At 40.0% G+C, this 13466-nt stretch overlaps 9 protein-coding genes across 9 annotated transcripts; 3 read left to right on the top strand and 6 right to left on the bottom strand.

The window, feature by feature from the left end:
• Nucleotides 1–263: 263 nt before the first annotated feature.
• On the bottom strand, nt 264–2171 carry DAL4 (allantoin permease; the record flags this gene model as incomplete). The annotated part of the gene is made up of 1 exon (NM_001179550.3): nt 264–2171. One exon carries the CDS (start codon nt 2169–2171, stop codon nt 264–266), a length of 1908 nt encoding a protein of 635 aa, NP_012294.3.
• Nucleotides 2172–2996: 825 nt separating this feature from the next.
• DAL1 (allantoinase) lies at nt 2997–4379 on the top strand (the record flags this gene model as incomplete). Its single annotated transcript, NM_001179549.3, has 1 exon — nt 2997–4379. One exon carries the CDS (start codon nt 2997–2999, stop codon nt 4377–4379), a length of 1383 nt encoding a protein of 460 aa, NP_012293.3.
• A 292-nt stretch (nt 4380–4671) lies between these two features.
• On the top strand, nt 4672–5766 carry YVH1 (tyrosine protein phosphatase YVH1; the record flags this gene model as incomplete). Its single annotated transcript, NM_001179548.3, has 1 exon — nt 4672–5766. The coding sequence occupies one exon, from the start codon at nt 4672–4674 to the stop codon at nt 5764–5766; it is 1095 nt and encodes a 364-aa protein (NP_012292.3).
• A 107-nt stretch (nt 5767–5873) lies between these two features.
• Nucleotides 5874–6980, bottom strand: MND2 (Mnd2p; the record flags this gene model as incomplete). Its single annotated transcript, NM_001179547.1, has 1 exon — nt 5874–6980. The coding sequence occupies one exon, from the start codon at nt 6978–6980 to the stop codon at nt 5874–5876; it is 1107 nt and encodes a 368-aa protein (NP_012291.1).
• Nucleotides 6981–7147: 167 nt separating this feature from the next.
• Nucleotides 7148–7798, top strand: INA22 (Ina22p; the record flags this gene model as incomplete). The annotated part of the gene is made up of 1 exon (NM_001179546.1): nt 7148–7798. The coding sequence occupies one exon, from the start codon at nt 7148–7150 to the stop codon at nt 7796–7798; it is 651 nt and encodes a 216-aa protein (NP_012290.1).
• A 151-nt stretch (nt 7799–7949) lies between these two features.
• On the bottom strand, nt 7950–10862 carry DAL81 (Dal81p; the record flags this gene model as incomplete). The annotated part of the gene is made up of 1 exon (NM_001179545.3): nt 7950–10862. The coding sequence occupies one exon, from the start codon at nt 10860–10862 to the stop codon at nt 7950–7952; it is 2913 nt and encodes a 970-aa protein (NP_012289.3).
• A 540-nt stretch (nt 10863–11402) lies between these two features.
• On the bottom strand, nt 11403–11906 carry SEC11 (signal peptidase complex catalytic subunit SEC11; the record flags this gene model as incomplete). The annotated part of the gene is made up of 1 exon (NM_001179544.1): nt 11403–11906. One exon carries the CDS (start codon nt 11904–11906, stop codon nt 11403–11405), a length of 504 nt encoding a protein of 167 aa, NP_012288.1.
• A 6-nt stretch (nt 11907–11912) lies between these two features.
• Nucleotides 11913–12125, bottom strand: YIR021W-A (uncharacterized protein; the record flags this gene model as incomplete). Its single annotated transcript, NM_001184656.1, has 1 exon — nt 11913–12125. The coding sequence occupies one exon, from the start codon at nt 12123–12125 to the stop codon at nt 11913–11915; it is 213 nt and encodes a 70-aa protein (NP_878100.1).
• Nucleotides 12126–12253: 128 nt separating this feature from the next.
• On the bottom strand, nt 12254–13345 carry MRS1 (Mrs1p; the record flags this gene model as incomplete). The annotated part of the gene is made up of 1 exon (NM_001179543.3): nt 12254–13345. One exon carries the CDS (start codon nt 13343–13345, stop codon nt 12254–12256), a length of 1092 nt encoding a protein of 363 aa, NP_012287.3.
• Between the last annotated feature and the right edge of the window lie 121 nt (nt 13346–13466).

Here is a 13466-nt window from a genome sequence, read left to right as displayed (position 1 = left end):
TTTATCTTATCGCTAATTCGAGTCAAAGATAAGATGTCGGAATTATCCGGAGTTCTGATAGGCTCAAACAAGCGCAAGTTTGGTAGGTTGATGACGGTTTAGCTAATCATCAGTACATTATTCAGACGGGAATGCATGTATGAAGCTGATAAATTTGATTAAGAAAGGTACATAAAAATACACAGAACGAATATTAAGGTGTTTTGAAGAAATTATCAATTCTCCTGATCACTACTGGTAAGAGAATAAATTGGGATTTTTATTTAGTAAACTATCTTTTCCTCGGTGCCATCATAGATACTGACTGTGTCATCGCAGAGGTCATCCCTACGTAACTCATTCTTCCAATCTTGCTCGAAGTCCTCAACATAAGCCCATCTTTGGAACCATCCTTTCTCTGTCAGAAAATTGGTTACGGGAGTACCAGGGACAGGAAAAAAGTAACATAATATGAGGTATATCACCGCACTAATAAAGAAACCTACCGGATAACCTAAATAGTATAACCTCATTGCACCCTCTGAAACCGTAATTTTTGGAGCTCCAACATCACCTATAAAACCTGGTAAATTTGGAGCGATACCGCAAATATACGCAACAAAGGCCCTCCAATTGGCACCAAATTTGTTTCCAAACATGTAAAAGGAACCCTTCTGTGCCAGGAATAAATGTGTTAATTTCACATATCCTCTTCTTACTACGAAATAATCCGCGCAAATGACACCAGCAATACTGGAAAGGAAAATTGCATAAGCACCCAAAGCGCTGGTGAACTTACTTGAACTGGCCATTAAGTTCCATGGACAGATACATAGAGCCATTGCCACACAGAATAAAGAACCTCTTCTAATATTAATATATCTTGGAAACAAAGCCGTCATATCAGCACCACATGCCAGAGAGTTGGCAGAAATGTTTGTACCCAGTTGAGCTAAGGCAAATACAAAAGAAATCAAGAACACACCAGCCCTAGTACCTCTGGTGTAAGTGGTCTCCAAAAATTGACCAAGTACATCCAGTGGTGACCAATAGTTAACCCCATATAAGTGATAACCGGCCGCAGTAACAATGATACCGATCAAACATGTTATGGCGAAGAACAATGGGATGGCAACCAATTGTGGCCACAAAGACGCTTGAGGATTTTTGGCAAATCTACCGAAGTCAGGGGCGTTGATAATCAAAGCGGCAAAGTTAGCAACACAGGCCATTAGGGATCTAACGAATATCCATGAAAATTCGGAACCATGAGGTGAATAATCATTCAGCGTCCCCAACTCAATTTTACCGTGCGATTTCTTCAAAGCCCAGATTAAAAATCCAAAGGCTGCGAAGGGGATCAAAGCTGCTTTTACTGTGAATAAATGCCTGATTTTATGAGGAGCCACTAGGACAAATGGTATACTGACCACCCAAAATATAAAGAAACACATGAATTCAAAAGTAGTGCTATTTGGAGAACCAAAATGGTTTGGGATTCTATCTTCCAGATTCTTGCCAAAAATAGATTTTAGCATCAGTGCCACGGGCGTTGCACCTAACCAGGCTTGCACGGCATACCATACTATAGCCATCACGACACGATTTATAATCGGCCACATAGAAAAGAATATACCAAATGAGGCCCTAACAGTAATAGGGAAAGATAAGTGATATGCGGAACCAAATCTCGAGTTCAATACTACGAAGATACCTGCAAAAGTGTAGCCGATCCAAACTGTAAGCCAACATTGCCACCAATTCAGACCTAGTTGTAGACCTGTACCAGCTATTTGCCATGTGTTAATATTGAAACAGTCTGCCAGCCAGAAATATAAGTAATTGAACCAGGACCAACACCTTCTTTCTTCTTCAACCGGTTTCAAGTCTCTGTTATACAAGAACGACTCTTTCAACGAAACATTCAAAGTTGTCTTGTCTAACACAATGAAATCGTAGTATATTTTACTCCAGATGGACTTTGTTTCGGGCAAGGGCACGACTTCGCTCTCCTCTATTGAGGAGTTGTCCACATACACATTAGTGTTGATATTCTTGTTCTTGTTGAACTTCCCATTTTCCACATCTATAATATCATCTTCATTGTTTGTATATGACACAATAGATGTGGAGGGTTGGACACCTTTCCTCGAAGGATTACTGAAAATAGCACTTAGAGCGTCGTTAGCCATTCTCGTCTTTGTTGATGTTTTATATCACAAGATGTAGATGAATATAAAAGGTCAAAAAGGGAAACTAAAGTAACATATATATTCAAACTACTCATCAAGCTAATTATTTATACTTTTTTTTTCTTCCCCATGTTTTCCTAGCCTTCTATGCTCAACACTAGCAGATCAAGTTTCTCGATTACAAACTTGTTTCTCTGATACTCTACCTCTCTATGCTAATCATTGGACACAATTTTTAAAGGAACCTTATCGACGTGACAGCAAAGCGGTCAATCCATCCTATTATTCCTTCTCATCTCCCTGAAAAGGAAAACATCCTGGATCTTCAATTACACATACACATTCCTTATCGCAACTAGATTAGAGGCGCTATTTTGTATGCGACAGCGAGTAAGGATGGCCGGAAAAAAAGCGGGCGCATTTTCCCTGGCAGAAATTTTTCATTGATAAGAAAGTAATACCGATAAGAGATACCCTCGAGCCACATTAGACCCGAGAATTGCAGGAAAGAAAGGAACTGCATGTTTCGATTCTATTGTCCCTTACTGCGGATCATCGAATAGGCGCAAATGTGTTGATGGTGGACTGATGGAACTTTATCAGGAGAAGTGGTTCAAAATTGCGGTGCTTAATTATCTATATAGAGGAGGCATATCTCATCGAAGGGGACAATGATGAGGTAACGCAAAAGTGATGAGTTTCTACTGGTATCTTGTAATTGAAGGTACCCCTTTTTCTTTTAGCTATCTTTAATTAGGTTAGAAAAGTGTATATTTCGCAAAAACGTATAGGCAAAAAAAAAGTGAAATACTGCGAAGAACAAAGATGCCTATCAATGCCATCACTTCCGACCATGTCATTATCAATGGTGCAAATAAACCTGCGACTATTGTGTATTCGACCGAATCAGGCACGATTCTGGATGTTTTAGAAGGCTCCGTGGTTATGGAGAAAACTGAGATAACCAAATATGAAATACATACGCTGGAGAACGTATCTCCATGTACAATTCTGCCTGGACTTGTGGACTCTCATGTTCACTTGAACGAGCCCGGTAGGACTAGCTGGGAAGGATTCGAAACTGGAACTCAAGCTGCTATTAGTGGCGGGGTCACAACGGTGGTTGATATGCCGCTAAATGCTATTCCTCCCACAACAAATGTGGAGAATTTCCGAATTAAATTGGAAGCTGCTGAGGGCCAAATGTGGTGCGATGTTGGGTTTTGGGGTGGACTGGTACCACACAACTTGCCAGACTTAATTCCGCTTGTCAAAGCTGGCGTTCGCGGGTTCAAAGGATTCTTGCTTGATTCTGGTGTGGAAGAATTCCCTCCAATTGGCAAAGAATATATAGAAGAAGCCTTGAAGGTCTTAGCCGAGGAGGATACCATGATGATGTTTCATGCTGAGTTGCCCAAGGCACATGAGGACCAACAGCAACCCGAGCAAAGCCATCGTGAATATTCTTCGTTTTTGTCCTCGAGGCCGGATTCTTTCGAAATAGACGCCATCAATTTGATTCTCGAATGCTTGAGAGCCAGAAATGGACCAGTTCCTCCTGTACATATAGTTCATCTGGCATCAATGAAAGCAATTCCCTTGATCAGAAAGGCACGTGCGTCAGGGCTACCAGTCACAACAGAGACTTGTTTCCACTATTTGTGTATTGCTGCAGAGCAGATCCCAGACGGAGCCACCTACTTTAAATGTTGTCCACCCATCCGCTCTGAGTCTAATCGCCAAGGCCTATGGGACGCTTTGCGTGAAGGTGTTATAGGCTCAGTAGTGAGCGACCATTCGCCATGCACCCCTGAGTTGAAGAACTTGCAAAAAGGTGACTTTTTCGATTCTTGGGGAGGAATCGCTTCCGTCGGACTAGGTTTGCCATTGATGTTTACCCAAGGCTGCTCTTTGGTCGATATCGTTACATGGTGCTGTAAAAATACATCCCATCAGGTAGGACTATCTCACCAAAAAGGCACTATAGCTCCCGGGTACGATGCTGATTTGGTGGTATTTGATACTGCAAGTAAACATAAAATAAGTAATTCAAGTGTCTACTTCAAAAACAAATTGACTGCCTACAACGGGATGACGGTCAAGGGCACAGTTTTGAAAACCATATTAAGAGGCCAGGTGGTATATACGAATGCCAACGGAGTCTCGAAAACACCATTGGGTCAAACTTTGCTTGATTCTAGACGTTAAACTAAAGTTGCAAATTTTTATTAAAGAAATTCTATAGAAATAAAAGAAACAAATTTATAAAAAGTTATTTACACACATACATATATTAACCACTCTTAGTTTGAGATGACACAACTTTTAATGATCTACAATATATCCATCTGGGTCTCCACGGCTGCAATTTTGAAATTTTCTTAGCGCTAAAAAAAAGAAATCTAACTGAAAAAAAAAATTATACCTCAGCTCATCGAATGCATCTAATACAGGTATAACGCAGAGAAAGCAGTAAAAGCAGCAAGAAATTACAGGGAAGATGGCTGGAAATGCAAACTCAGTAGACGAGGAAGTTACCAGGATATTAGGAGGCATATATCTTGGCGGAATCCGTCCAATTATTGACCACAGACCATTGGGTGCAGAATTTAACATTACTCATATTCTTTCTGTTATCAAATTCCAGGTCATTCCAGAGTATCTAATAAGGAAAGGTTACACGCTAAAAAACATACCCATCGATGATGATGATGTGACTGATGTGCTGCAATACTTCGATGAAACGAACCGATTCATTGATCAATGCTTGTTCCCCAATGAAGTTGAGTATTCGCCCAGATTAGTAGATTTCAAGAAGAAACCACAACGTGGTGCTGTTTTTGCTCATTGTCAAGCAGGACTCTCGAGATCTGTAACCTTCATAGTAGCCTACCTAATGTATCGTTATGGATTGTCACTATCAATGGCTATGCACGCTGTCAAGAGGAAGAAACCGAGTGTTGAGCCAAACGAGAATTTCATGGAACAATTACATCTCTTTGAGAAAATGGGTGGAGATTTTGTCGATTTCGACAACCCAGCCTATAAGCAGTGGAAGCTGAAGCAATCTATCAAGTTAGATCCATCGGGCAGCGAATTGGTCTCCAATTCTGGAATGTTTAAAGATTCGGAGTCGTCGCAAGACTTGGATAAATTAACTGAAGCTGAGAAGAGCAAGGTCACCGCAGTGAGATGTAAGAAGTGCAGAACCAAATTGGCGTTATCTACATCTTTCATCGCGCATGACCCACCAAGTAAGGAATCATCAGAGGGACACTTCATCAAGAGGGCCGCCAACTCCCATCGTATTATTGATATTCAAGAGTCACAAGCAAATTGCTCTCATTTTTTCATCGAACCTTTAAAATGGATGCAACCTGAACTACAAGGCAAGCAAGAGTTAGAAGGGAAGTTTTCATGTCCAGGCTGTTCAAGTAAAGTTGGCGGTTACAACTGGAAAGGATCTAGGTGCAGTTGTGGTAAGTGGGTCATCCCCGCTATCCACCTGCAAACTAGTAAAGTGGATCAATTTCCCTTACAATCCACTGCTTTGCCCAACATGGTTAATTTTGAATCCGAGAAAGTAAATAGATAACTTAGATATAATCAGCAAATATAACTACCACTAAGCACTTTTGGTGCACTTGTGTATGTATACATCTTAATAGATAGATGAATTTTGGTGCTGAGGAGAGCATTTTTCTAATCTTGACCTCGTTGCTGCCTGGCTCGTCTCTCCATTAATTCATCTAAACTAGTTATCCTCTCCCTAGTCCAATTCCTCCAATTACTCGCTAGATCAGGTGTAATCCCACCATAAGAAGTCGGCTCTTGGCTGTATTCGCTATTATAATCATGCTCTCTTCCCACGTCATCTTCAAAATCCGGATTCATGTCCAGTTCTACCTTTGAATCTTCTCCGTCGTTATCACTGTCAATATCATATGGGTTTCTATCTAAATGATGAGCCTCTTCCACAAACTGTTGTAGGGAGCGTGACAGTGAAGTGGGTCTCATTAATAAGTCATCCGGCACAATTCTCTCTCTCTGAACTTCTATACCTTCCACACCTTCCCCCGGCACTTCTCCCTCCTCATTATCATCCTCATCTACAACATGATCGAACTCTGCATCATAATCGTATGATATTTCATCCTCCTCTGATACTTCCTCATTTTGCGAATTATTAGCACTGTTATTCGCAAGTATGGCCATACTGTCATTTGGCATGCTATGCAATCCTGTAACACCCTCACCAGTATCATATTCTTCATTTTCCTGTAGAATATGAGGCAGTATCACGCGTCCTATAGAGCCATTGTTTCTTGGATCCTCTTCTCTAGAATCGTGCTGCCTGAAGTCTTCCTCATTGTTCCCTTCCGCGTTTTGAGCTCGTGCTCGAGACCTTAGCATTTCTAATTCGTACATAGTTTTATTAATGCCTATTGGTTTGAATCTATTCCATCCTAGCTTGCGTATTTTGGGTAATCTACTTTTGTATTGTTCTGACAGCATTAGAAATTCGTCTAATTTGCCGTCTAGTAACTGACTGGCTGACGTAGGATAGTAAGGAAATTCATTGAACACATTATACGCTGACAATGATGGAATGTATTTCACAACTCTGGATTTCTTCCTTCTTATAAATCTGTCAAGCGAATCATCTTCATAATCATCTATGCCATTTACATGCTGGTTCTTCTTACTTCGGAGATCTCTCATGTTATATCTCTCATGCTTGGCTCCTGCCGAATTTTGATCCTTTCTTATATCATTGAATAATGATATATCCCTCAACGCTCTTGCCATTGCTTTGTCTTCTCTTCGCCGCTGTTTATGGTTGTCGGTATTCTGATGTGGCGTAGCACAGTTGAACTATTTTACGCATCCTCTAATTTACATCTTATGTGATATAATGAGCAGGGAAAAAGTAACAACAAGGAAAGACAAGTCATACGTAAAAGGTGTAAGGAAAAATGTTTATGGCAAGACAAGTGTTAAGAAATGGTCTATTTTTAAGGAGCCTTGCTCCCATAAAGATAACCGCTAGAACTGTTGCATCAGCAAATGCGGGCATTAAGAGAAAGTCAAGATTTGATAAAACAATGATCAAACCTTTACTTTTGGTAATGATATTTGGGTCGATATTAAACGCAGTAATAGCCGAGAAAAGGAACATTATTGATATGGAAAGGAAATATAAGCTAAAACTTGATAAATTGAAAGAGCTGATACGGAGGGTTCATGATAATAATGGAAAGGTAGACTTCGACGCAGATGATGAATTGAAACTTGTGAATTTGCGTTTAGGAATCGTCGGCAAGAACGCAACTGGGATGAAGGAAGATGAGACTGATATTGTGGTTCCTAAGGAAGAGTCATTGGAAGAGATCTGGCAAAGTATAATAGACGAGGCAAAAAAAGAAGTAATCGAAAAAACTCCAGATGCTGGCGTTAAGAACAAAGAAGGGATTGTCACTGATTTGAATGTTCTAAAAGATTTAGAAAAGTCGAAAAAAGAAGATGAAAAGGTTTACCTAAGTGGTGATGTCCATATGATGATGAACCAACCAGGTGATTTGAATGAAATCGCCAAAGAACATGATAAAATCCCAAAATTTCTATAGTAGGCTCTATGCATCCGGATATACCACATGTAAATATAACGCAAGCGAATAAATAATTTTACATTCACCACTCAGTAACCTTGGTCCTGCAGAAGATATTTCTATATAGTTATTACCGTATTCCATTTTTACTTATGTGCTATTATTTATATTACAGAGGGGTTTCCCTTGTGTTAATTGTTACATTTTTATCATCATTCATTTTTATAGTTTGGTTACCAGTTGCGCTTGTTTCCTGGTTCGAGTTTGGATTATCGTCCTTGAGTTCCGTTGATGATTCCTCGTTGGCGGTTCTTTCTCTTCCTGCTGTTTTTTCATCTGCAGCGTCACCTGACTCTTGTCTGGTTTCGTTAATTGAGGTCAAGGGAGAAGCATTCATTTGTGTATTAGAGTTGACATTTGTGCTGGAATTGACTCTTGGTGAAGATGTATTAGAGGGGGGGTGTCTGCTCATATGAGAGGGCGTAACATTTGGTGAAGATTGTGAAGTTTTTTTAGAAGACTTATTTGGCGCAAATGGTAAAGGCGTGTTGTTGCTATTATTATTAGCACTATTTATGGCTGGACTTCCCTGCGATTCTAGTTGTGTTTGTCTGGAAGTGGGGTTTACTGGCGTTGTTGTACTGGTCGTACCGTTGGGAAAGGAGTTTAGTTGTTGCAAGATTTCCTGGGGCAAATTCTTCCACTGGTTTAAAGGAGATCCTTGCTCGGTCATGGCAGGTGATCCCACGTTAAATTGTATTGGGATTTGCGATTGTACACCTGACCTTTGTGGGTTAACGGAATTGATGTTAGAGTTAGGGCTCACGACCACCGGTTCATCGGTCAGAAGACCAGGAATTTGTGCAAATAGTAAATGCATATTATTCAAAGCATTCGATAGTTTATCAAAGTATTTGGAACCTATCTTCAATACCCAGGTATAATTTCTAACATAATCTCTGAAAATCATAGCCTCTTCCTTCGTAGCTGAAGTCACATACAGCAGGGCAGCAAATGTTCCAATTAGCATCAGATTTCCAGTTGAGCAGTTATACCAAAAAGCATTAATATGTTCGTTTTTTAGATCTCTTATAAATTCAATTGCTGCTACAAGCCTGGTTCTTGCAGCAGTCCTGCATACTTGAACCAGTTCCTTTGGAGTTTGAGGATTCAAGGCACAGATAATTTTCCTATGTAACGTAATTTCCGTGGCAAAATAAGCTAGAGTTAAAGTTGAATTTGAGTTCAATTTTTGTGGCGTGGCATAACTCATTGACAAATTCTTGGGTAGGGAATGGTACCATTCTCTTAATTTCAGTTGCAACGGCTTTGCCAGTTTCAATACCTGTTCAATGCTTTTGTTTATTGTCATGGATCCCTGAGTGTAAAATGTGTCCATGATTTCCCCAAGAATTATACTCAAGGAAACCATTTGTTGAAACATAAGCGTTCCATTCTTGAAATCTTCTAAAGTGGGGTTTATGTTAAATATGGGCAAGTTACCAAATGCTATCTGATGGTTTTTCACATCATTTGATGACGAGGGTGAAGACCCCGACTGGTCATTTTGCAAGGAATTTAAAATAGTGGGCGAATTCAGAGGAAAATCATCAAAGTTTAATAGCTTGATCATCCAGTTCCTACCTAAAATTAAATGGGATTGTCTACCTTCGTTTAATGCACACCATTTATCCATCAACCAAACTGCCCACGCTAATCTCTTTCTCAAATCTTTTTCCCATTTGGGAAGTTTCCAATCATTACATTCAACCCCGAGCCCCAATTCCTCTGCAAGGGCCACTACGCTGGAGCAGAGGACCCAGTTGTTATGACATTCACTACGGCATTGCAAAATCAAAAGGCCTGTTTGTATAATGCTCAATTTTGGCCTTCCAACTCGAGCATAAAATGTTTCCAATGCGATATTGTTTAGTTGAGCAGTTACATCGGGTTTAGGGAACCCCAAAAGTGCAGGATGAAAATCCCAATATTGTAATGCCAGTGAGTAAATGGATGCCAGTAAAGGCGCAGTGAGTTCTCTATAAGATCTAGAATACTTTTCCAAAAATACACGTTCGTGTAAAATTGGAAGAAAAGGATGAATCAATTTGAAGAAAATCTCTACTAAAAGGTGACCGTGCGGATGTACCAGATTTTCGACCAAATCAACTTCGTATTCTTGCTTACTATGAAGGGTCGTGTCAAAATCGTCCTGAAGAATAAACTGTGCGGTAGGAGACACCTTTCTTAATGATAAAGTTTTTGATAGCTGTATTTGGTCAACATTATCTAGTCTTACATGCTTGGTCAAGTTCAAATCGAAAACTGAGGCCGGACCGACGAAAAAAGAGGATCTGGGGTATTGTATACGCTGTTGCTGCTGTTGCTGTTGCTGCTGCTGTTGATGTCTATAGAGCATGCTACTGGGTAAGCGATTCGAATAGTCTTCAAAATTTTTCATTCGTTTGGAGTTTGAAGAGGTTGGCATGTTATTGTTTGCCCCAGAGGACGTTCTTTTCAAATAATTTGGAGCAATACTGAAGGTGCATTTAGTTCTTGACGTTTCACATTCGAGACAGTTGCCTAGGTCGGGAAAATAGTTGCACTTTGTTTTCTTTAATCTACATTGATTGCAAGATCCCATCAGATTACCGGGACTAGATATGTCATTATTGTTGTTATTATTGTTGCTATTACTGCCATTATGATCTGCGCTGTTACTAACATTGTCATCAAAGGCTATTGCATTATCACTCTTGGAGAGTAAACTTTGATAATGGTGCAAAAGGGTATCCAGGCTCTGTTGTTGCTGCTGTTGTTGCTGCTGTTGTTGCTGTTGTTGCTGCTGCTGATGCTGTTGTTGTTGTGATCCTCCTTTCTCCCTCAGTATATTAGGATGGTCGTTTGCCAAATGTTGCAGAATGGTAGTATAGTTATCATTAAAATTCAGTATATCATGGTTACTGTTATTATTGCTGTTGTTGCTATTGACATTATTATTCGTGGACGAATTTTTAGTGGTTGCCTTCACGCTCTTCGTAGGCGATGCGGCATTATCAGCTGGTGATTGGTGAGGGTCCATTTGATAGTATGGCTGCCTGTCGTTCTGCCGCTCGTCTAAACAGGCCAAGAGTTTTTAAGATCTACACTATTATTTGAAAATGATTCTTATCATCTATTATTTTCAATCACCATGTACGATTGTTATGTTTCATATAATACCCATCGCGATGGATATTATATGAGTATTATTAGCTCGAATCTTGGACTGCTTCTGCTCTACCTATACACTGATTGTACAATTCTATATGCTTATGCAGCTTAGACCATTTTTTATTCGAGAAGTTAAACCTAGCGGTCTCAATTACCGACACATATGCCTTTTCAAGATATCGAGTTAATGAGCGACGGTATCACCTTATAAAAAATGACACAAATCATCTCTGTTGAATTGCCTACATCACTGTGGGAGCTCCTTTTTCAATAATTCTCAAAGCGTGTCCTAAGACAATATTTTGTTTTCAGCGTGGACCGAATGGTTATGGTTATATAATTAAACAAGTTAAAGACCATAAGCACAAATACAAAGTACGTAAACATCGTTCCAAAAAAACTTGGCGAACTACTCGCCCCCCAGCAGAGCACTCAACCCCAACATACCTAACAATGCAAACTTGGCATATTTGTTCTCGCTAATCCAAATCGTAATGTACCCTAGTTGTGGAAAGTAGCCCTTGACGGTCCCTACAATCTCCTTTGACTTGTTCAAGTAAATTTTCTTATTAGCATATAGTGAGATATCATTGCCGGCGTTATTGTCACCTTTGGTCAGGAGGAATTGCTTGTCCGCGTGATTGTTATGTTGCCTCAAAACTCTATGCACAATGGGGATTTGTTTCCCTTCGACCTCATACACCACGACATCACCTACTTGGTTGAAAGTATTTCTATTCCATAGGAAAAGGATATCACCCCTTTGGAAAGCTGGTTCCATGGAGCCTGAAAGCACCACCACGATCGGAGAAGCGCTATTAGTAGCAATGGCTAAGCCTTGCCAGAACATGTAAGCAGATGCAAACAAAAAGCAAACGTTCAATAGTTTCTGCAATTCAAATCTTAGATTCATCTTGTGCTAACTCCCTTGGGGTTTACTTTCCGGTATATTTCTGTAGTATATTGTTTCTGCACCATTTATTTCCTTGGAGATTATTTTTTTGAAATCGCTTTTGCCAATGGAAAAAAGTATACGTATGGTAATAATAATAAGAGCAACAGCGCTCTCTGAAATAGAAGATACCAGCAGCTTCGTGGTCTTGGGAGTCTTGCAGCTGACAGAGAATGACATTGTTGTGCAGGTGTGTCACATAAGATCTGGAAAAAACCAACAGCTACAGAAAGAACCGCCCTCACGGAGAATAAAGTCAATAGTAGCTTTTTTTTACGTACTTTCTATTTACATGCTATATAAGAGGATTATATCTTTGCGCCTTTGAGAAACTTTGAGGAACCGGCCTGAAAATGTTGTAGATTGAGCTTTTCTTGCTTAACGTAGTCGTTGAATTGCTTTAGGACGCCTGAGTCCAACCTACCATTGTCCTTCATCACAATGTCAACGAGGTTGCTATACGTACGAAGAACTTTACTCGACTCCATAGTAGCGAGAAACACCTCTGTCATATCAGATGCATCTTTTCCTGTGTCCAGGGAAAGACAATCCTTCAGGGAGAAGTTTAGGCCCGTTGTCGAGGATAGTATGGGGAATTTAAGTTTCCAGCCTTTATCCAAATGAAGACACATTAGCGGGTCGATGTCATTATCGAAGGCGGATCGCAGTAATCGCTTGGTGACAACCTCCTTTATAGTGGCACGTACCACCGGATCGTACATCTGATATTCTCGAGGTACAGAAATGGAAGGGTTTTCCTTTAATGAGACTCTTATGGGAGTCAATTCGCACCAGAAGGTGTCAATGAATTCAGGATTGCAGACAGCTGCAAGCAAACGAGCTTTTTCATTGGTAGAAGTTACGTACACTCCTTGGCATTTCGCGTATAGTAGGTGTTCTAGGATGTTTGATTGCAGTTTACAATTAAAATCCACCAGGTCTGATCGCTCTCTTTCTATAGAAACAAGATTCGTCATATTAGGAGATACACCAAGAATCGATATGATCTTTTCAGTTGCAAACAGTGTATCAACAGGTAGTAAACTGATATTCTGTCTTCTGTCAGTTGCAAATGTACTGTCAAAGGGTATTTTTTGCCAATCGACCAAGCTAGTGTTGAACTTATCATCAACGGTCATCTTGCAAAAAGAAAATGAGTCGTTTGTCAGGAAAACACTAAACAAGTTGACTTTGCCATCTTCAACGAGACGACCCCTCAACTGCTCGAAAATGCCACATCGAGAGACCAAAAAGGTTCTCAATGGCGCCTTTTTAGTGTCATACCATTCTTTTTTACTACCTAGGATCATCGACAATGATTTTAGAGTTTTAAAATTTGCTTTGCGGCAATACAAATCTATAGCCGGGATCACCGACCTTGTTATATTCTTCGGAGACATCTTTAGAGTAACCACAGATATTCAATACCAACCTATACTTCCATTGCTGCTTGTCTCACATCTAAACTTCGCCGTTTAGCGAGTTTTCATAATTTTTCACTTACCAGCACTTTTTCATTTT

This window comes from Saccharomyces cerevisiae, chromosome IX, assembly GCF_000146045.2.
Source record: "Saccharomyces cerevisiae S288C chromosome IX, complete sequence".
NCBI classification, from domain to species: Eukaryota; Fungi; Ascomycota; class Saccharomycetes; order Saccharomycetales; family Saccharomycetaceae; genus Saccharomyces; species Saccharomyces cerevisiae.
This window is presented reverse-complemented; position numbering and strand designations above follow the sequence as displayed.